At 39.6% G+C, this 24,087-nt stretch overlaps 1 protein-coding gene across 2 annotated transcripts in view; it reads right to left on the bottom strand.

Moving 5' to 3' along the window:
- SYNE1 (spectrin repeat containing nuclear envelope protein 1) overlaps positions 1-24,087 on the bottom strand; it is a 455,818-nt gene that overhangs the window by 86,492 nt on the left and 345,239 nt on the right. For both annotated transcript variants that reach the window (XM_029943998.1, XM_029943995.1), the window contains 14 exons: positions 23,273-23,392; positions 21,451-21,651; positions 18,835-19,008; positions 17,310-17,441; positions 16,368-16,564; positions 15,547-15,679; positions 15,033-15,215; positions 13,656-13,805; positions 12,646-12,822; positions 12,017-12,172; positions 6,957-7,112; positions 4,162-4,332; positions 2,311-2,444; positions 1,718-1,922 (listed from right to left, as the gene is read on the bottom strand). In XM_029943998.1, the coding sequence (XP_029799858.1) occupies positions 1,718-1,922; positions 2,311-2,444; positions 4,162-4,332; positions 6,957-7,112; positions 12,017-12,172; positions 12,646-12,822; positions 13,656-13,805; positions 15,033-15,215; positions 15,547-15,679; positions 16,368-16,564; positions 17,310-17,441; positions 18,835-19,008; positions 21,451-21,651; positions 23,273-23,392 (2,289 nt within the window). The remainder of the gene's footprint in view (positions 1-1,717; positions 1,923-2,310; positions 2,445-4,161; positions 4,333-6,956; positions 7,113-12,016; positions 12,173-12,645; positions 12,823-13,655; positions 13,806-15,032; positions 15,216-15,546; positions 15,680-16,367; positions 16,565-17,309; positions 17,442-18,834; positions 19,009-21,450; positions 21,652-23,272; positions 23,393-24,087) is intronic.

Here is a 24,087-nt window from a genome sequence, read left to right on the forward strand (position 1 = left end):
TATTATACACACAAGGGATGAGTTTGTCAACAGCATCTTCCGTATGCATGGTCGCATTATAGTGGTTGCAGTGGACCTGCCTGTCTCAGGGGGGCATGGAATCCCAGCACTGGCTCTGGTGGACAGTCAGCCGGGATATAAAGCACACTGTATCTTCATTCTTCTCCATGGCTTCTCTTGCCTCCATTTTTTGGGGGGACACTCTAAATGCTCAAAATGGAAGCCAATGGAAATTCCCTGTTTCTGGTCTCCATCTACCACTAAGAGACGACAAATGACTGGTTCTTCTACCTGTTGCTGGTGCCCCACCAGACATGGTGGAAAGAGCAGAGCTTGCTATGTTTACACAGTGACTCTTGTGAGAGGGAGAAAAACAAAGGACACCTTTGATCTTGGTTTTAAACAAATTCAGAGAAATAATTCAGAGCATTGCTCTCTAAAACAGGTATGAGTGTATCAACTCAGGAGGACTGAAACTTTAAAATGACAAATCTTGGGGCACCTGGGTGGGTCAGTCGGTTAAGCAGCTGACTTCAGCTCAGGTCATGATCTCATGGCTCGAAGCCTCATGAATTTGAGCCCCACGTCAGGCTCTCAACTGTCAGCTGTCAGAAGCCTGCTTTGGCTTCTGGGTCTCCCTCTCTCTCTGTCCCTTCCCTGCTTGTGCTCTCTCTCTCTCTCTCTCTCTCTCAAAAATAAACATTTAAAAAATTAAAAAAATAAAATGACAAATCTTTTTTTTTTTGAGAGACAGTGCGAGCAGGGGAGAGTCACAGAGAGAGGGAAGTACAGAATCTGAAGCAGGCTCCAGGCTCTGAGCTAGCTGTCAGCACAGAGCCTGACACGATCCCATGAACAGTGAGATCATGATCTGAGCTAAAGCCGGACGCTTAACCGACTAAGCCACCCAGGCGCCCCTAAAATGACATCTTATAAGGGTAAATTATGTGGAAATCGGGGAGAAAAGCATTACATTACCTTTACTGTAAACATTAACCTGGTTCTAAGGTGACTGTTCAGCATTCATGTGAAGTTATCAGAATAGGTTAAAATTTTATTTATGTGCTTTTTACAAGTTGCCTAATTCTAATACACCGATCTGGGAACGTTTACAGGAAGATCTTTGAAACAAGTTCATTAAAATAAAGGCAAATAAGGACAAAGAGTAAGAACTATGGAATGAGTGAAACACGAGAACTTTCCTGAAAACCTTAAGTAGGTTATTGGCAACTTCAGCGAAAAAGAGAAATATTAAAAAGCTATTAGAAAGAAGTATACCAATAAATCAGGAGGGAAACACTTCTTTCTACTATTAAATTCTTAGAAGAAATAATTATGTGCATGCTTACATAAGAGATAGATCATACTTTTCCCAGTGGATTTTTAAAAGATACAACATTATTCTCCATTTGGTCATTTCTTACACTGACCGAATCTGTAAAAAACAGCCCAACTCTTCGCACAGAGGGTATGTCATTAGGACAAAATGGGAAAACAACTCCGCTTTAAAACCGAAACAGTGGGAGGGGCCTCTTAAAGCTGATACATGTGCAACTGCGTTCTGCAAAGCTGGGAGCCTCTCTGAGACTTAGACAATTTGGATAGCTGTCCCGCACCCTGAGACACATCAAGAGTGTGCACACAATCCGCAGGCGCCCTTGTTAAGCCGGAGGTGTCTACGACCGGCAAGTGGGAAAACACGAGTGCCTAAACATACGTTGCAATCCTGAATCCAAGCCGCGGCTTCGTCATCGGCGATGTCCTTGCTGGCGGCAGCCTTGAGCAGCTCGTTGGCTCGGTCCTCCTGCTGCTGCACCGTGGAGGCGCACTGCTCGGAGTAAGCCTTGTACTTCTGCCAGAGCTGAAGGAGGGCCTTGCTGGAGCACAGCTGCTCAGCAGTCTCTTCCAGCAAGTTATTCCATCTGGAAACAACAGCCAACACTCATGGGCACATTAACACCTCTCAACAAATGCTGTTATTTACTCCGTTACTTTTCACGATCCTCCTTCATGTGAATATGGAAATAATGCAGGATGTTTCATGTCAATGGGACATCATTTTATCACGTAGTATTACCTACGCGTATTTCAGGAATATAGTAGGAAGGAGGTCAATCTTTGGATATATAGCAGTGCTAATTTCTTTCTTAGCCTCTTCACTACATTTTCTTACCTTAAATTCATTTGTGAAAAGTAAAACCTGAACAGAGTCTTTAAGCTCAACGTCAGAATGCCAGCATGTTTAAACTGTATCATCACTTATAATAAGGTTGTGATGTAAATAATGTGTAAAATGAGCATGGTCCATACCTCATATTGACATCTTTTAATGTGTTGGTAAGAGTTTCTGTCACAGGTGGGTGACATTCTTTTAACAGTTGGTTGGTGACAGAGTCAAACCTCTGTAAGTTCTCTTCCTGTTTTTCCAGATCATCTTGAAGATTCTTCCCGGGAGGAGGGGAAAAAAAGTGCCATAGATAACATGACAGAATGCAGATTCTAATAATAAAGTTCCAAAATAATATAAAGCCTGTGTTCATAAATATGCACATAAAATACATAAACCATGACTTTGTTCCAATGCTTTATGTTTTCATTAGATAATCCTTTCTTCTTTTATGATTTTGTTCTGATGGGTGTGAGAAGGGATTCCTAACAGCTAAACCTTCTTACTGTGGCATCTGGAATTCTGCTAGAAAAGCTTGCCTGAGTGTCCTCGTCAGCTGGTGTGAAGCTCTAATAGTGGGATGCATGCAATCCGTCACACTGATTCTCTTTGCTGTTCAAAGTCAAAACCCAGGGCTCCCTTTTATTACATAATCTAGAGCTGTTCTACCAGAAGCTCCTAACAACCAGACTAAGAAGTCATGATTCTTCTGGGTACCATTTATAATTTCTATATCTCGGTGTACTTATTAGACAGGTTATAGACTTGGCACAATCTTCTACTAAGGACCAGTGAAGCATCTTGAAGGAAGACATTTCCCTGGAAATACTGCTGAGGTGACAGACTCAGTTCTTGGGAAAACTCTCTAGGTGAAGTAGGCTACAAAAATCCAGTTCTATTTAACACCAACATCTGACTTCCATCAAATCAAAATCCAGTTCTATTTAACACCAACATCTGACTTCCATCAAATCAAAATCCTTTCATATCTTAAGGCAGCACGAGGTGTTAAGCAGCATATGCTAAACTAAAAAGTACTTCTAACTACCGCAAAGTTATAAAGTATGTTTCCAAACATACTATTCTCAAGCACTTATTTAACAATTCTCAGTCTGCAATAACTATTTAGGTTTAAAGAAATTATCCATATACAATTTTATCCTTCCTCCCTCCTACCCCACCCACAAGAAAAAAATTCCCTTCAGAGAGTCTGCGTATGAGGTCAGCAAAATAGGAACCTTCATCGCCAAGCCAGGGAAGTGGACTAATGTAAGAAGGACTCATGCTGGCCTCTTGCTGGTGTCCCCTCCCCTGAAGGTCTGTCCTGCCATCCCGTCGCCTGCATGAGTTAGCCAGGGAGAAAGAGTGGCCACAGGTGAGAGTGCCCACTCAATGCCCAGTGCCCAGGGGAGTATGAGCAGCAGCTGATTGGAAGGCAGTGGCCAAACAGCAGCGATGTCATTCTATGCAAGTACAATGATGACAGGCACCCGGGAACCCAAGCAGTAAGTGCTAGGAGAAGAGGCTTATGTGTCCACATCACATAGAGCACTGATACTACGCCGAACGAAAAGAAAACAACTTAATAGTTTACAATTTTACCACTTTGCTATCTTTCGCTTTGTTTCCTTTTTAATCCTTCAGAATATGTTTGGAGAAGCAGGATAAAGAGAGAAAGGGGAAGACATAAAGGCAGCGACAATGGGTCAGGGAAGTTCGCTTGAAGGTGAAATCATTTTATAAAATATATTCACACAGATATTTATACAATCGTTTTTAAAATCATTTGGTTGTATACTAACTAATCCAGAAATTTGGTATCCACGGACAGGTTTAATTAAGTTAAAAATAAAGCAGGTACGATTAATTTTAAATATTTAAAAATAATGAAATGTGACCAATATACGGCAATATTCCAGGATGATGTTCGCATGGCCTTTGAAATTTGATCAAAGTAAAGAGAATATCAAAGATGGGTTAAATTCATTCCTTACCTGAATATTGTCTACCTGAACTTGCACAGCTTCTAAAGAACCGGTCAGCAGACGGAAGTGGGAGAGAGAGTATCTGGCCTCCATGAGGTAGCTGTTTATCTCATCGAAGGCCACTTTGTGATCATTCCACTGGTCATACACGGACTTCAGGAGTATCTTTAATTGCCCAACCTTTTGAAAGAGACAGAAACTTCTTATAATTGCATTACATTCAAAACGATGGAATTTCTATTGAAATACATATTGGAATGATGGAGTAGATATTGAACTGATGGAAACAACTCCAATTTAGGAACTTCATCAGGGTTTCAGACATTATAAATAAAGTAGAAAAAAAAAGATTTGAAAAGATGTAGCAACCTTGAAATTTCCGTCTTTCATACTTTTGACCACTCAGTCTAAATGTAAATGCTTAAAAAGGACCTTTGCATGTAATATACATGATATATATTCTACATGTCTATGTAATATAAAAGTGATAAAAGGTCCATATATTTAGTATTAAATGAGTGTTTTAAAGGCATTAACTCATTTAATCCTTATAATAACCTAATGAGGTGAGTGTAATTATTATCCCCATCTTATCGATAAAAAACCCGAGACACAAAGAGGTTATGAAAACCACCTGAGATCATACTATTGGAACATTAGAGTTCTAGATTTAAATCTACAGTCTGGTCCCAAGAAATGAAATAAAAAATATCTATTTATCTCCTTCTCTCCCACTTTCCTCCCTTACTTCCTTCTTTCCCTCCCTCCCTCCTTTCTTCCCTCCCTCTTTCTTTCCTATCTCCCATATGCACATGCGCACACACACACACACACACACACACACACACACACAAACCCTAAAATTCCCATCTTAAGACAAAACATCTAAAACATTCTCTCCCTAGACATATCTGCAACAGAAAATGTAACTTCTTAGTTTGATCTGTGTCATTTCCTGGATGTCACCTTTAATCTTCTAAATGTAATCTTTTGAATAAGGAGTAAGGATGGTCATAACTAAGAAAAAAGATCATATGAATTAATTTGTCCCTGCTTTCTCTGCTTTTGTTCTTAGCATCAATTAAAAATGCCGAAACGAGTCAAGCTACTATCAAATAGGTCAAAGGGTTACAAAAGTGCTGCCTCAGAAGTGGAACAAAGCCCAGAGATGTGGACCGTAGTGGGGGCCTACTTTGCCTAGAAAGTCAGGGGCGGACATGAAAATAAAGCCAGGAGATGAATCAGAATTTTTAAATAGCCTATTTAGTCTTTATATTATTTTTGTTGGTTTTTCATGAAAAGATGTTTCTGTGAAAGAATCACTTGATAGAGTAAATTATTTCCAAGATGTGTGATTGTTTATAAAAATGCATAAAATAAAATAAAATAAAAATAAAAATAAAATAGAAATAGAAATAGATTTAAAACTGGGTTAAAGATAAGGTAAGGACAGACTGGAAGGCTGCACCTGGAGAAGCACATAGACGGTCAGGAGCTGTTTGCTGTGCCCCGTGGGTCCATCACTTAACCTGCTTGTGCCTTAGCTCTCATCTCTGCGAAGTGTGGAAGGTGACGACTCACACAGGTGTGTGCAGAGCAGTGTCTGTTGTTACACATACTTATTACCAGAGAATTCAGCACTTCATTTGGCATGTATTTATCAAATGTCTTCATAGAGCTTACATTTTAGTGAGAGAAATTTTAACAAGCAAGTAAGCTGTATCCTTGGTTAGAAGTTGATACATAATATAGATAAAAGTAAAGCAGAGAAGAGTGTCAGGGAGGGTGAGACAGGGATGTGGACGCTGTCATTTAAAACAAAGGAGACAGGAAAGCCCTCACTGAGACAGTGAACTTGAACAAGAAGTTTGAGGAGAGGGCATAACCCATGAAGATACTGGAAGAGGGTGTTCTACCTGGAGGGAATAGTCAATGCGGAGTCCCTGAGTGTGAAACAGGCTGCTTGAGTTCAAAGAATAAGGAGAGATCAAAAGCAATCTGAAACTGTGGGACAGAAGCAGAAGATAGGTCACAGAGACTGTGGGAGCCCAGGTTATGGGGCGGGGGGGGGGGTCTCAGGCCCTTACCAGGTTTTGGCTTCATTCTGAATAAGACAAGAAGCTATTGGCGGATTCTGAGCAGATGACTAGTCTGATCTGGCTTTGCTTTAACAGGTCCTCTCTGGCATGAAAAAATCAAAGCCAGCCAATGATGGCTATAGAAATAGGGAGAGAGGCCGGATTCTAGATCTCTTCTGAAAAGAAGGCTGATAAAATTGCTGATGGACCACACATGGGGTATGAGAGAAAGAGAACGCTGAAGAATGACAAAACAGTCATAAGCAACTGGACAGAGCCGTCAATCACTGAGATGGCAGAAAATGGACGTTTGTGGGCAAAAATAGGAGTTGGTTTGGGCACGGAAGTTTGAGATTTCTACTGGTCACGTGAGAGGAGGTGTTTCTAGGTTGGATCTGTCTCTCTGTCTCTGTCTAGAGTTTGGGAAAGAAATTCAGGCTGGGGAGACGCATTTGAGAACTGTCTGTACCTTGATGGTATCTGTGGACATGGGAACAGATGAGATTATTGAGAGAGTAATGTTCATGATAATGTGTATTATAGGAAATATCCAAAGCTAGACTTTTTTTTTAAAGAGATTAATAAAGTAGACTTAGTACAGAGAGATAATGTTGGTATTCTGTAACTACTCAGTTATTTTAGGAAAACCGAAACCCAGGACACATTTTGGACACGAGACAGCAAACATGGTCTTAAAGTCAGGTGTCTGTAAACAGCGATGATTACCATGTGGTCTAAATGTGCCCAGGTGTCCTTGAGCTCCTGCAGCATGCTTGTGACAGCTCCAGAGACGACTTCTTTCTTGTTCTGAATCAAAGCAAGTCCATTCTGCTCAATTTTCTCTACTTCTTTTTCCTTGGCTCTAATCAAATCTTCTAGATCCTGAGAGATTAAAAATAGTCACTTGAAATTGTTCTATGACGGAACTCTGCAGCGCACTGAAATTGAGCCATTATAGTCTCATAACCCCCCAATTTTTTACTAATATAAAAAACTTACCATTTACAAGAGAGGTATGTCATAGAGCATTACTTGTTCCAACAGTAAATTCTTAAAATAGTCCTTTTATTCCAAGGTAAATTAGCATAACTTTTAAAAAGTAAAATTTGATTACCTAATAGATAAAGACATGGCACCAAGTAATTTCTTTACTTTACAGAAGGAAAGAAATATATATATATATATATATATGGGAAATAGAAACATGATTTATATTTTTAAATTCACATATCTTGGTGTTGGAAAAGTTAGACAGTCCTAGGCTGACATGCAATAGAATGGTATTCTGGGCCCCAGCATCTGAGTTTAGGTACATTTCTGCTACTGTTCAAATGTGGCACTTTAATCTAGAAACTTCTACTGGGTCCGACTTCTTCAGGCAGAAAATCAGAATGTCTTTTGGCCTTGCCTTCTTCCTGATTCTGAAAGGTTACAAGCTTTCCCCCCAGAAGTCAAATCTTGATTTTCTTTGGGATGTGCTTTTATAATGGTCAGTATGAAATAATTCGAAAAAGAAAATACAAAGAGGCAACACTCTGGAGAACAACCTTAACCAGACATTGTGATCCTAATTTATATTTTCATGCCATGTGAGACTTTGGAAAGCACATCATGGGAGCCTGAGACTGCTATCAACATTTTAAGGGTGAATCAGTGGGAGATCCAGTCCTTGAAGCTTGGGTTGCAGCGCTGGTGAGGCCTGGAGATGGGATGAGCACCCAAGCCTTCTTTGCCTACGGATTCCGGGGTGGTGGTGGAGGAGAGTCCCTGGATGTGCCTTCTGGAGAGGATGTAGATCCCAGGCTGCAGCAATGTGAGAAGCTATATATTGAGGCATGGTTGCAAGCTTTTATTCAGGACTACACCTCCAGAACTAGATGTGAAGAGGGGCGCCTGGGTGGCTCAGTCAGTTAAGCATCCGACTTCAGCTCAGGTCATGATCTCATGATTCATGAGTTTGAGTCTTGCACTGGGCTCTGTGCTGACAGCTCAGCTTGGAATTCTGTGTCTCCCTCACTCTCTGACCCTCACCTGCTCGCACTCTGTCTCTGTCTCTCAAAAGTAAAACAAACAAACAAACAAACTAGATATGTAGGTTTGTAGGCCTTGGAGGTTAGAGTGAAGAAAATTCCAAAATAATATATATGAAATGTCTTTTAAGCTGTTAAAAATTCAGCTCGTGTAGGATAGTATTATTATATTCAACTATTTGGTAATCAACCATGAGGCAGTACCAATTTATTTATTTTTCTCTCAACTATCATGAAGTTATTTTTTCTTGATGTATTAATTAGAAATTCATGCAATTAGTAGCCTGTAGAGATCATTTCTGTTTTTAATATTGTTCTTGCATTTCCACTTCCTAATTCTGTCAATATTTTGACAGTTTTACTAATTAACCAAAGAATGAACATAATGATTACTAGGGCTATAGGTCCTCTATGCAGTACAGAAAACATCATTAATTTCACTATTTAACAATTTCACTCTCTGCTTCTTTAAAAGATTAACCATAAGTAATCCTTCCAGCATGCCTTTACTAGAATTCTAAAATCTGGCCATTGGAAGTAAATTCATCCTTATTTTACCCATAGATGTGAACTTTTTTTAGTGAGCAATATTAAATGAATGACCCATTGTTTAAAAACACATCCCTGAAATGCCCTGCACATTTATGTTGGCATAAAAGCAAAACCTAGGAAGGAAACAGATTGAAGTATATATTTTGTGCAAAATGAAAATGTGTTTCCTTTCCTTTCAATAATAATTAAAAGATGATTCTGTTTCTGATCAATGAAGAAAAAAGCTAAACCATTATTTTGTCATAATAAATCATTCTTAAGTTGAGCTAATTCATAACTATCATTCTTTATGTTGGTTTAAATTGATAAATCACCTCTGAAAGAGTGGGAAGGTATTCAAGATGTTTTAAACAAAATAAAGCTTGAATCCAGTCACTGATTTAAGTTTGCTGGCGTGAATGTCACACTTCGGTCCGGAGGAACAATTTCTCAAAAATGACAATAAATTTTTATCAAGGTTTGCAGTTTTGCCAAATAGAATCTGGCATTAAGCTGTGGTGATTTATATGTGATACCCCCAAATAACTGTGTGGGTTACTTTCATTCTGTTCTTTGTTTCAAACAAATGACTAAATTTGAAATCACTAATTGGCATTGGTGTGAAGTTCTTTACATCACATTTCAAGTTTTCCCTCCTGACACTGCCTGGTGTGACCTTCGGGGAGACTAAAATTTGGATCCAAAAAGGAGTAAAACTTGGCCAAACCTTTGCTGCATCTTCTGATAGTAACGTCTCTGTTAAATAAAAGGTACAGGCATGAAAAAAAAGCAAAATAGAAAATGTCACAAAAAAAGTACATTAATGAGATTAAGAAAAAAAGTAGTTCTCTATACTTCCCCTGCTTGTGTTCTCTCTCTCCCTCTCTCTCTCAAAAATAAATAAACATTCAAAAATATATTTTAAGGGGTTCCTGGGTGGCTCAGTCGGCTAAGCATCTGACTTTGGCTCAGGTCATGATCTCAAGGTTGGTGGGTTCTGCCCTTGGGCTCTGTGCTGCCATCTCAGAGCCTGGAGCCAGCTTCGGATTCTGTGTCTCCTTCTCTATCTGTCCCTTCCCACTTATGCTCTCTCTCTCTCAAATATAAATAAATATTAAAAATAATAATAATAATAAAAAGAAAAAGGAAAGAAAGAAAAAAAGAAAAGTTAGGGGCGCCTGGGGCTCAGTTACTAAAGTGTTCAACTTCCACTCAGGTCATGATCTCATGGTTCGAGCCTCGTGTCAGGCTAAGTGCTGACAGCTCAGAGCCTGGAGCCTGCTTTGGATTCTGTGTCTCCCTCTCTCCCTGCCTCTCCCCTCCTCAGTCTCTGTTCCTCTTTCAAAAATAAATAAATATTAAAAACATTTTTTTAAAAAAGGAAAAGTTAATGCATTTCCTTCTAATAGTAAAGTTTATCACAATGACAGAACAAAGAAGTATTAATCTTGTTAATTATCTTTTCATTTAAATGGAAACATTTAGGAGCCTAAGAGGTCAGACTTCTCATCCCTCAAAATAAAACTGTGACATTCTGGATTTTCTGGTGCATTTTGATATACAAAATTGATTGCTCAAATTAGAAATACTACTGGCCCCTGGGAACCTGGAAATGCTCAGACTAGCTGGTGAATAATTTTGGTCTTCAGTCCTTTATCCATCCACCTTCTGATGAGAAGCATATTTTTAATTTCAGGGTATTTCTCTATATGTTGGTTTTGCCCTATTTATGCACTCCGGAAATTACAATCCATGAGCTCATCAGCCCAGCACAAGGGCATCTCCATTTCTAAATGGAAAAGCTTTGGCTGAGAGTTTAAATATATCTTTTGTTCCATGTGCCCCCCAAAAAAACTGCTAGTTGGAAGGAAGATTGCTATGAAAGGCCTTTCTTTTTGGAGTCTACAATAGAAAAACAAGATTTGGGGAAAAGGTGTGTGTCTGTAGGATTATTTCACAGTTGAGTCTTCGACTCTTCTTCAGAAACACTACAGAGAACCATCACAAGTGCTCCACATATTAAAAATTATTGAATTATTTAAAAAATTATAGCATTACCTGTAATAACTCACATTTCTTTTGCATAAACAAGAATACCTGAGCCAACAGTCAGTGTTCCTAAGTCGCTGGAAAACATTTAGAGCACGCTCACTCCACCTGATGCAGAGACTCTTTCCATTGACAGAAGAATGAGCAGATGCCGGTGAAAGCTCCCCATGGGACATGGGAGAAAGTAACATGGTCATCTGCAAAACACTCTGCTCCTTAGAGTTGAAACAGAACTCAATCAAGCCTCTAGCGCTAATTTCCATTTACGCGAAGTACAGAGGAGAGAGGAGCAAGTTAAATGACACCTTTAAGAAAGTCCACAGGCTAATGCTGAACGTGGGACCAGCCTACAGGTTCTCCAGCAAGTTAACTACAGTAGCATGTGGACATCATTGTGTCCCTCTGTGAACAAATTAACTGGGGGAGGAAAAGATATTTTAAAGAAAATTGTAGAGGCAGTGTTATGAGCTGAGCATTGAACACCATTAAGGGATTATTGTTGAAATTTTTGTGGTGATAAGGAGACTATGGTTATATAAGAAAACATCACTTTCTTAGAGATGTATACTGTAGCGCGCAGGAATAAAATGACATGATGTCTGGGATTTATTCTAAAATATTTAAGAACAGAAATAATTCAGGAAAACATGTCAAGATCTTAATAATGATTAAATCTGATGATCAGTGTATGGAGGTGAGTAGCATCGTGTCTACTTAAGAGTATGTCTCGGGGCACCCAGGTGGCTCAGTTGGTTGAGCAGCCAACTTCGGCTCAGGTCATGATCTCACAGTTGTGAGTTCGAGCCCCTCATCAGGCTCTGTGCTGTCAGTTCAGAGCCTGGAGCCTGCTTCGGATTCTGTGTCTCCTTCTCTCTCTGCTCCTCCCCCACTCATGTTCTATCTCTCTCTGTCCCTCAAAAAAATAAACATTAAAAAAAAAGAGTGCGTCTCAAGATTCTCATAATTTCCATTTATTTTAAGTAGGTGAAAAAAATAATAGTTAAAAGAAAAACCTCATAAACTCACTTAATCAGAGAAATTCATTACCAAATACAACTTTTTTCAGTATTTGACTCTCAGCTCCAATTGACATCCAATACGATAAAGGTCCAGAAAGTTCCTTCGGCACCTGCCACGAAACTATGCCACAAAACGTCAGCCACCTGGACAACGTACCTGACAGTCTTTCATTGCGCTCTGAACTGAAGCCTGGTCTCCAATTCGATGTTGCTGCTTTAGTCTGTTTTCCTGGGTTTCACACCAAGTTTTCAGACTTTGCACATTATTTTCATATTCTGACCAAGATTCCAATAAGCCTTCCAAGAGCTGGATCTGAACACCCACAATGAAATGAAGTTTGCAATTTTATTTTAAAATCAAATCAATGGCATTCAAGCCACCCTTTCCTCCAGTTACTCAGGCCACCATTCCCTCTACATGAGGAGTTTTTAAAATACTGCTTATTGTATAGAGGATTAGAACACAAATCTTACAATGGGTAAAGTGGTGACTAGTATTGGTAAGTGAGTAAAGTCAACTTGGAGGAAAAGCAGAAGAAGTTAAGGGGCATCACTGAAAAAGTAAAACAATGTACGGTGAGTGAAGAGTAGAAGACAAGAAGAGAAAATAATGAACAAGAGTAACGACTAGTTAAAGCAATGGGATTCCGTGGCGTCCCCTTCACAAGAAACCTTTGTGTCTGGGTGAAGCTACACTGCTTGTGAAATGAGTTTTCTTTACAGCATGTGCCTGGTCTTGGCATGTTTGTGTAAATACAGACAGCAGAGGCCACGTGGCTTATTTACCTTCTCAGTCACTAGACCCTGCAGGATTTGCCAACTTTTATTCATGGCTCCGAGTTGCTCCGCAAAATCGGTCTTATCACTGCGTTTAGTTTCGACATCCTGACTGCTGATTTGTAGCACGGACTGATTCACAAAGTCAACTGTCAGTTGTTTACAGTTAATATCTATCTTAAAACCCTGAAAAGTTAAGGGAGGAAACAAGAAAACAAAGTTATGGACATAAATAGCTTATATTTTATCAAGAATTGGAAAGCCTTAAATAACCTTATCTTATCATTTCCATGATTTAGTCCAAATGGCACAATCTGTATATATTTATATAACTCATTATTATCAGAAGTTGAATATATATAAGAAATATACAAACATACTGAATTTATAAATTTTTAAAGTATAAATCTACTGACTTGAACATAGAAAAATTTATAAAATTTTGAGTTAATTGGTACAGTGAATATAAATATACATATACATTTTAGGTAGAGGCCGTAGAACTGGATAAATTGTCTAACCTCACTATAACATACTTATAAATTATAGCATATATTTTTATGATTTTTTAAATGACACAAAATCTTATTCAAAATTATTCCTGAGGCACCTGGGTGGCTGAGTCAATTAAGCGTTTGTCTCTTGATTTCTGCTCAGGTCATGATCTTGCAGTTCGTGGGTTCGAGCCCCGCACCGGGCTATGCTCTGACAGAGGGGAGCCTGCTTGGGATCCTCTGTCTCCACCTCTCTCTGCCCTCCCCCTGCTCACTTGTGTGCTCTCTCTCTCACAATAAATGAATATTGAAAAAAAAACTTTTTAAAATTATTCCTAACACTGGACAACTTTTCTATGTCTACAAGTAGGGAGGCCATTTTTTTACCCTTGTACCAATATCTGGTCACTACGTATGAAACATCCACTCCAAGAGCTGATGTCCATAATTTGAGTTTTTGAGTTCTGTTGAATGAAATAATCCTAACATATTGAAAAGTAAAAGAAAAAAAACCTATTCCATTACCTTATATTTCTGAAGGTATTCATGAATTGCCTTATAACCTATTGAATTTTTTATATTTTCTTCATCCTTTTGAATAACATTTTCCATGAGGGAAATCCAAGTCATAAGTTCAGAAATAGCATGGCGAGATGGCAGCTTATCCATTTGGAGCTGCCCAGGTAAGAGACAGAGCAAGCACAAGGGTTAAAATTCAAACCAAATTTCTGCCAACCCAAAAAACCTTACGTTACTATTTATTAACGTGCCAAAAGAGATAACACTTCTTAATGCCAGTTTTGGATCTTAACCTTATTAGAAGCTTGAAATTAAACATCAGGCAAACACAGAACAATAATAGTCATCCTATGTTCACTTGACATCCAATACAATAAACATTGAATAAACATGAACTAATTAATCAAAATACCAGCAAGAAGAAAATATTATTCTTATTTTATAGCTAGTTTTATGAGTTAAAAAAAACTTCACTACAAAACATTCAACAGATGTATTTTATTAATTATCTTGTAAAAATTTCTGTGTATTATGACTGAGGAATGTTAAAGGAAGAAAGAAAAATACCACATTACAAAGTATCATTTTCTAGATTTTTTGGCACTCTGATATTTATTCCTAAGAGCATGGCCAATTTCCTTACTCTTTAACTAAAGTATACTTAGATTTCTGAATCTTACTTAATCTAAGATACATTTTTACAGATACTTACTGTAATGATTTGGAGGAACAGGGCAATCATTTAAACTTATTTATGGACTTCTATGTGGTACAGAAAGATAGATGAATGTGAGAGGTTTCCAGCCCCTTCTAGAAATATACAGTTGCTGAGTAGGAGGGATAAGACTCAAACCTTAAACACAGCTATCAGACTTTGTAGAGTGATGAATATCAAAGAGAGGTAAATATATACTGTGTGGGATCCAGGGAAGGGAGGTATATTTCCAGAGAAGGGAAGTACTTAAATTTATTGAATTCCAGTTGCTCTATTATAAGTGAGATTACAGGTCTTTTAAATACAGTGATTGAATTCTATAACTACTCACTTTACAAGGGAAGTGTGGTGAACCACATTTTACAAAGAAACCATTTAAACAAGGCCAGATGAAGTTTCTACAGTGCGCACACGCGCGCACACACACACACACACACACACACACACACACACACACACTAAAGAAGTCATCTTTGGAAGATATGACATTTGTAGGTATGGCTTGTAGAAAAGTTCACTTTTTGTACACAGAACAATGAAAGACAGAAAAGGCAAGCTGTCCGTGACAGAGCTGATCTAAATCTGTAAGCAAAAGCAGATTAGCACTCTTTCCATTTACTACTGCTTAAATCAATCATTATGCATTAAACCTAAGATTATTCCTATACCTGGTGGAGCTTTTCCTGTACAGTGGGAATATTTGTCAGCAGATCAGTCCATCGGCTATCAATGTGTGACAGCTCTGAGCGTAGGGAAGCTGTGTCCACCTTCTTTAATCGAAGGAGCTGATTTCCAGTGCTCAGAACAGATGATTTCAGGGAAGATTTCGCATCTACTTCCTTGGAAAACTCCTAAAAGCAGCAGCAATGTTCAGATCAGGATTAAATAGTCAGACCTTTAATTTAAGAAAAGAGAACCAGTTGCTACATAAACATTTTTTTCTAAATATCTTGAAGGGGAGTGATGTTAAGCACTCCAGAAGGGGGTGAAAAAAGCATACCGTTGCCTTGGATGAAAGCGAACAGTGAAGCCACTCCTTGAAAATTACTTTAACGAGGCAATGTTGAACCCTATTATTTTGCATAATTATTGACCACACATAGTTAACATTGACAAATTCTCTTCAGCGTGGCTTATTAAGTATATAAAATGGAATCAAATGCTTTAGATTCTTAGGCTTACCAGGAAAGCATTTAGATGATCACGGACCATTTCTAGTTCCTGTGGGACGGTTACAGATTGTTGAGTCCAAAATTCTAGCCTGTCTTTTGCAGACTGTAACCAGTGAGTAAGTTCTGCAGATTCACTTTGATATCTGTAATTCCATGAATGCATCAATTCAGTAAAATCCAATACCTCCTTTCTGCTAACCCATGTTATTTAGCAAGGCCAATTTTAGCACAAGAGATACAGTAGGTTTGGGAGAATAATGTCCTGCATTGGACACTCTCAAATTCCCTTCAAATGTCCACATTAAGCCAGTTTCAGCTTTCCCATTTCTAAGCTGAATGTAAAAAAAAAAAAATGTGTATCTTCCTCCTACTCATTCACATTGAGACTATTTAGAAAATGGTAGATGACTATTATTAAAACGTCTTAGAAATAAAGGTGGCATGGAAATAAAGTATTTCTGGATGTAAAATAAACTTCCACTTCTCTTGAATGATTCTTACTGCCCTTGAGAAACTTTACTTTCTCAAACATACTTTCCTTTTCTGCCTCCTTCTAAGGTTTTCCGGTGAGCAGCCACGTACAGTCAATAGGCAAGGGAGGATCAGAGGTCAAAGGCAAGCAGCATTAAGCACCTGTTCCCCTGCCCACTTCGAATTGCACATTTGTACAATTGTCCAAGAATCTAACTGGGGGCTTTGTTTTTGCCTTTCTTTTCCAAATTACGAGCTAAGTGCCTAGGGGGACCTTCTCTTCTCAAGCCCCACACCCAGGAGTGTTAGAAAAAGTCCGTAGCACTAACCTAAAATGATGCATCACAGTCCCTATATTACCTGGTCCAGTGTTTCAACACTGTCTCCAATCTGTGAAGTTCCTTAGACACTTTGTTGGTATTATTTAACCAGTGTTCTCCAAGCTGATTTAGCCGGCTTTCTAGATCTGAGCAGCTGATGGACATGAGCAGTCGCTTCCCATCATCCAATACTTGATATAATTTGGGCTGGTATTCATTAAGGCTGGATTTCAAATGCTAAAATTGATTGAAGATACTGGGTTAAAAGTTTGGATGATGAATCTTTTTTCTCTTCAAGAATTATAGTTTCTCTGGTCCCCATATTGTTCCCAATCCCTATTCGTCAGAATTCAACGGTTTGTGCCCAAGATTAGAAATTTTGAGTTGGCTCATCTATATTTAAGTATAGATGTTATTCTTATTTTTTCTTTTTTTTTTCTTTATAGTAGCTTTAGGTACATTTACAACTATCAAGCTATAATTAAGAATAGTGTGACACCAACATGCACCACAGAAAATGCTCTGTTGAATTTTCAAAAAGCGATCACACATTAAAAAAAGGAAAAATGGGGGCCCTGGGTGGCTCAGTTGGTTAAGGGTCAGACTTCAGCTCAGGTCATGATCTTGTGGTTTGTGGGTTCGAGCCCCGCGTCAGGCTCTGTGCTGACAGCTCAGAGCCTGGAGCCTGCTTCGCATTCTGTGTCTCACTCTCTCTCTACCCCTCCCCTTCTCAGGCTCTGTCTCTCTCTCTCAAAAGTAAATAAACATTAAAACATTTTTTAGAAAAAAGATCTTATGTTCCTATTATAAAACAAATACTTAAAATCTACCTGCTTTCAACAATGTTAATAGCTTGAAATCAAAGTAAAAGTACTTAATAAAATATTTGATTGCAAGTTTATTTAGATTCAGTTAAAATCATAGGGAAGTTTCAAAAGGAAACATGGCAACTTTTCACACCGAGATGTCACTGGACGCTGACCTGGTAGAGGGTTATCCGGTCGATGAGTCTCTCCTCACTCTCCTCCACCAATCCCACACTTGGGATGCTACTTTCCACCGCCTCCAGCTGTTTGCTGAGCTCCTGGTGGTCTTCATCCAGATGAGACCATGTCTAGAAATACAGTATCAGCCTGTGAGCTAAAAAATCCTCATTATGGGGCACCTGGGTGGCTCAGTCAGTTGAGTGTCTGACCTTCGGCTCAGGTCATGATCTCACAGCTCCAGAGTTCAAGCCCTACATTGGGCTCTGTGATGGCAGCTCAGAGCCTGCAGCCTGCTTTGGATTCTGTGTCTCCCTCTCTCTCTGCCCCTTCCCCACTCATTCTCTCTCTCTCTCTCTCTCTCTCTCTCTCTCTCTCAAAAATAAATAAAAATTTTTTAAAAATCCTCATTAAAGAACCAGGATCATCTTTTTGTGCAAAACATCCATTCGACAGATTCTCTTCAAAGTTATGTTGGAAGGGTGCCTGAGTGGCTCACATCGGTGAAGCGCCCCTCTCTTGATTTTGGTTTAGGTCATGGTCTCATGGTTCATGAGTTTGAGTTCAAACCCAACATTGGGCTCTGTGCTAATGCTTTGGATTCTCTCTTTCTTTCTCTCTTTGCCCCTCCCCTGTTCTCTCTCTCTCTCTCTCTCAAAATAAATTAAAAAATAAAAAATACACAGTTATGTTGGAGATGTTTATGCTGCGGGTTTGCTTTGGGAGCAAAAGATGGCTTTGAAGGAAGTAGTCAGATGATGACTCTGAAAAACACTGCAAACAGGCTCGGGACATCTGCGACCAACCAGCAGTAGGAGCGTGGGCAAGTTGCTAACCTTCTCTGAAACCTCATTTTATAACATTAAAAAAAATGGGATAATACCAACTATCTTGTCCATCGTGAGGATTCAGTGAAATAATATACACAGTGCATTTGGAACACAGGAGGCATCTGATATGCACGGCTCCATTCTTTACCATAATAACGATGAATGTATAGTTTCACCAAAAGGGCAGGGAGTGTTTACTTCATGTAGTAAAGCAAAGTAAATATATTATGTTCACAAACAAACAAAAAAGCTACCATAAATATTTAAGAAATATAAATATACATTATAGACATTCTACTAAGGAGAAATCCCAAACGTACTCACATCTAAATTCACACTTTTATTTTATTTGAACCTGGAAAATCTTTTTAAAAATCATTTGAAGCCTTTTTCAACAATGGGTAACATAGATCGGCAGCTTTTTTAGTCTCGCTGTCAAAACCCCAAATATGGTCATGCCCTGTCCAAAGTCAAGTTTTTGGTGAACCCAGCTGACTCACAGCAAGGCACAGACTTCTCCAAACATAAAGAGGAAATACAAGGGGAACCAAGCAGAACACGATGCTGAGTCTGAGGGAGTTCCAGATTGGGGCCCGAGAATTGGGAGTTCCAGTTCTGAGGTGGACTGCAGGAATCAATACAGCCTACTTTGCAGCTGGGTCTGCTGTAGGGAAGGTGTTGCATTGAGTCTCACCTCCAGAATGTACTCCAACTCCACACCCCTCTTGTGAGCCCGTTTTAGTACTGCTGAAGCCTGTGCCGTCAGTTCTGTGTGGAACTGAGTTTCTTGTAGGACTGCAAAGCTGATGATCTTTCTGAAGAGGGTTTCCGTCAGGATCATATGCGATTCCAGGCCTTGAAAGTATTCCTGCAATTTTTCAGGTAGAAAGGGGTCAGCGACTCATTCGTACACTACCTGACAATAAAAGCTGCTTCAGATATAAAAGCTGATGGGACTCAGGCAATATATGAGCATTATCTTTCCAGCTCTGCTCACCTCTGCCTCATGGGCACACTCATGGCTTCCTGCAGAGACGGAGTCTCCAGTCTCCTAGTTGGCCTCTCGTCCCTCCCCTCAAGTGCACCAACACGTGCTGTGCTGTAGATACCCAGTCCCTGCAAGCAGAGCCCTTCAGATCTGCCTTCCAAATGCCTCATCCCTGCATACAATCTGGAAGACTCTCATTAACTCCACCACACAAATTGGCCTCCCTTGTCCCTCAGACACATTAGCAAGCAGTCTCCCATCTTTGGCCTCCGTCTCTCCGCCATACTTCCCAAGATGTCCTCACTTGACACATTCATGACTTTCCTTCCTTTCTGCCTGGGCTTGAACTCTACTCTTCCGAATTCCCAGAGCGTTTGATGTGCTCCAATACTGACTGCCAAGCACAGCTTGACACATGCTGGTTGCTGTTACACAGTTTTAAATTTCCCTTTTATTATACTCACACATGACAGAATGGTAGGCCTTGCACAGTCCTATTTTTAAATATGACTTTTTATGTGTAACAGGCCCCAGAGGTGGGAGACAGGGCTTATCCCATTTCCTGTTCCCTCCACTGTGGGTAGGACTGAAGGGCTGGGAGTTGACAACAATATTTAGTGTACAGTATATGCCAAAACACTACCAACACCTACTGACCAACTCAGTTAATCCTTACAACAATTCTGGGAGGAAGGTAGTTTTAGTTTTCATTTTGTAGATGAGGACCCTGAACCACCCAGTCTATAGAAACCATGTGCACTGCAGAGCTCTCCCTCAGAAAATGTCTGGTCAACAGAAGCCAGAATCTTCATTTTTAACTGACAATTATTACATCATAGACTATTTAAGTTGGAAAAGAACTTGGAGGTCATTTAGCCCAACATGCACCAAAAACTGATACTCCTTTTACAACCCAATCTCCTGCTAAAGGGCTTGGATGGTCTTCCTATGGCCAGGAGCCTTGTCTGTTGAATGGCACCTTATTCCTTCCAGAGTTCTTTACCTATTGAGCCTACATCTCTGTTATTTATGCTCATTGATCCTAGCTTCCTCTCTGGAACAACTCAGCATGATACTTTATTGCCGTTGTCAAAGATTTGAGGAAAACCAGCTGTGGACTTTAAAGCAATGTTTCCAAAGCCAAATGATAAGGCTTTAATAAATCACAAAGTTTTGGACAAAAATCTCTGGGAAAAATAGTAAGAAGTGCAATCCCCCCCAAAAGAAATTCACCTTTAGAAGCCACCACAGAGTTTCATGTTAACTATCTATAATCCAATGGGATTTTCAAAGTTTTCATGTATTTGACATGCCTACAATCTGAGAGTTTAGGTTTCTAGACTGGCAAACTCCTCTTTCTGTAATCATTTTAATAATGCAGAGTGATTCGTGAGTGCACATTAAACAGGTGTGTGCACATTAAGCAGGCATTCCTCTACTGAGGAGTAGTGTCTAAGGAGAGCTTGGATGTGGCGCGTGGCAATCTCACACCTCCCAAGTTTGATCGAGTAGTAAAAGGACTCATTGTCCCCAGGGATGAGCCCTGGAGGCCTGCAGCCATGAGAGGAGCATGTGCTTAAGGGCCAGACGAACTGAGTGATACACATAAGAGACAGAAACCTGATCTGACAGCCGAGCAGGCAGCTCTGCATTCCCAGAGCTCAGCGAGGAACCTCTGTCCAGGCAACAAAAGGCAGAGAAAACACCTAGGGCTAGAAGACTAAATGGTCATAAAAGACACAGAGGACAAAAGCAGAATTAAGAAGGAAGCTGGGCACATTGAAGAAAGTTCCCAAGTTTCCCACTGGTTGTAATTTAGGACAGGAGAAAGCCTGGCTTATACTAGTGAGAAAGTGATCATTAAAATTACTAGGAATGTAGGTATTCTTTTTAACTCACAAAATGATACAAACATATCCTCTACAATTTTTCTAGGCTATTGAATGTCCATGGGTTTGAATAGATATTTGTTGAACAGTTTTAAAGAGTAATTTATGAGGTGCCTGGGTGACTCAGTCATTAAGCATCTGACTTAAGCTCAGGTCATGATCTCACAGTTCATGGGTTCGAGCCCCATGTTGCGCTCTGTGCTGACAGCTCAGAGCCTGGAGTCTGCTTTGGATTGTGTGTCTCCCTCTCTCTCCATCCCTCCCCTGCTCACACTCTGTCTCTCTCTCTCTCTGTCTTAAAAATAAACGTTAATTTTTTTAAGAAAGTAATTTATGTAAGGAGGAACTCATAGAAGATTGATAATAATGTTTTACTATATTTTGTAACTATATACCTCCCTCCAACGGCCCCCCTGTTACCATCTTTTTTTACCTTATGTTTGTCAAGTAGTTGTTGAATTTCCTCCTTGGAAGACACGATGATTTTCTGGTCACCTGCCATCTTCTCCTGTCCAGTCTCCAGCAGGTCAGCCAAATCTTGCAAGGCCCTTTCGTATTGACTCTTGAGTGCAAGATTCTGGTTCAGACTACTCTGCCAGGAGCCGATGGTCATCATCAGTTCGTCATACATGTCCTATGAAACAGAGACCGTGACACTCACTCCCAGGTCAAGTGTGCCCTTCTCTGACAAGCATACTTCCTACCAAGCCCACTACCCAACCAAAAATACTCCTTTAGGTATCTGATTGATACTCTGTATGAAAATCATCACCTGTCCTTCTCATGAGCCTCTTTGAAAATTTTCTCCAAAAGGAGCTAGATTTGACAGCTGTCTTCACAGGATGTTAGTAGTTTACGGTGAGGCGTGGGGTTGACAGGTTGAAAAGTTGTTGGTGTGGCTGACGGAAACGTAAATGTAATTCTAATTTTTTATAATGTTCTTCACCTTTACATAGGTTAGAGTAATTGACTTTAGCATCTTTCATATTTTGTCTGTTACATAATAATCAGATTTTGGACTATTTCCTAAATAAAGAGTTGGAGAAACAGAGGAGGTTAATGTGAGCAGAAGGACTTTAAGACTTAAAAAGGCAATGTTTTTGCCAAATGCGGTGGAGTAAATAAATAACTATTTAAACTGGAAAGACGTTTTAGGAGATGATGATACACCAAATACAAAATTTATTTGAACCATATGGACCTGATTAACGTACCATATTAAGGTTTTGCAGGCCAAAGTGGTTCAATCTGGGAAAGCTCAGCTTTAATGCCTATTTACAACTATGACATTTGACTCTCCTACCTGACATTTAAGCACTGTTGGAAAACCGTCTAAGTGCAAAGTGGGGGCGGTGGGCTCATGACATTATGAAATGTGAGATAATGGAATGAGACAGTTAAAATAAAAATCTTCTTTTTAAAATAAGAGCTATTTTATTTTCAAAAAAGGAAGAATTGTGACCCTGTGTTTGAGTTATGCTATTAATCCCTCATAGCTCTGTAACAAGGCACCAGAGAGAAGTTAGCGTGTGTGTCCCTGAACACAATTTTTCTTAATGGATTTTAACTATGTTGCCCATCAAATGCTAAAGTTCGCTGGTCTAATATCTCAGGTTCTCTCTCCCCTTCCCCCATATTGGATTTTTGCCTAGCACCCTAATCTAAGAAAGCAAATTAAGCCCAAATTATTTCCTATTCCAGGAAGGGAAATCTACTTAGATCTCCACTACATTCTAGTTTAATTTTTTTTTGGTTCTAGAATTGAAACGCTGTCTTTCTTCCATTCAGACATGTATGAACGGTTAACTATAGTTTTAAATACCTCAGAAAAGTTACTTTCTAAAGAGTATTAGCTTGAGCATTTTTTCCTTTAAAACAGTTTTTTTGAGGTACATTATAATACAGGGTAAATGACTCTCCTTTAACTTTTCTAGGTAGGATTGATAATTCTTATGTTTTCTAGAGTAGAAAATAATATGCCACAACTAAACTAAACCACACTGCTTAGGCATTGGAATAATAATAAAGTAAACGTCAGAAAAAGAATCTTAGAAGTATGAGAATACAATTTATTTTATTGCATTAAATATGGTAAAAGTTTCAGAAAATTTTCTGAGTGTCCCATGGGATAAAGATTAGGAACTGAAGGACATGGATTTTATAGCGGGAAACAAGAATATAAACAAAATAATTTTTCCTTGGTGCCCAGTCAGGATGCCTCACTGAAGCTGAACGCTGCTGAGAGAAAACCGCACCTGAAGTTTGGACAGCTCCTGCACAGAAGGCTGCTCAATCTGCAACTTGTCCCCACGTTTTTTTAACTCAATGATTTCTGCATCCAATTCCTTTAGCCCGTCTTCGGCCTGTTGTATTGCCTGTGTAAGTAAGATTTATGGAATTTCATTAGGGTTCCCACCATTTCCCTTGCACAAGGTGATTATTGTCTTGAATTGTTCTTCACAGATCAGCACCTACAAAGACTCCTTTCAATACAATGTAAAAACCATGACTATCTAATATACAGAAAAGAGAAGGAAGCCCTTATCTTACCGCAGTCAGCTACCTTACAGGGAGGAGGCAAGAGGGACTTCCTGGGGAGGGTTGGGAAGACAATAACTTCCTTAAACAAATAAGGGAATTTGTGAATAGCACGCCTAAAAGAGAAGCACGCCTTAGGACATGGTTAGAAGGTGTTTGCCTGAGATTTTCTTTCTTTCTTTTTTTTTTTAAATTAAATAGTTTGTTACCAAGTTGGTTTCCATATAACACCCAGTGCTCTTCCCCACAAGTACCCCTCTCCATGACCATCTCCCCCCTTCCCCTTCCCCCCCCTCTTCAGAGGAACAGGTTCTGGTCTCCTGAAATGCAGTTTCAGCATCGTTAGAGAGAGACTGAGTGAGGCAAGAGGAAAATATGCCAGCCCATGGTCAGGGGAAGCTCACTCTCTGCTCACCGGAAAAGCAAGCAAGCAACAGCCAGTACAGTGGCCGCTGGCGCTGCGCCTTGTCTTCCCCGGGTGTTGTTCCCGCTGCAGGAGCGGAACAAGCTCTCACCCTGGCCTGCAAGGAGC

Source organism: Suricata suricatta, chromosome 7, assembly GCF_006229205.1.
Source record: "Suricata suricatta isolate VVHF042 chromosome 7, meerkat_22Aug2017_6uvM2_HiC, whole genome shotgun sequence".
Lineage (NCBI taxonomy): Eukaryota > Metazoa > Chordata > Mammalia > Carnivora > Herpestidae > Suricata > Suricata suricatta.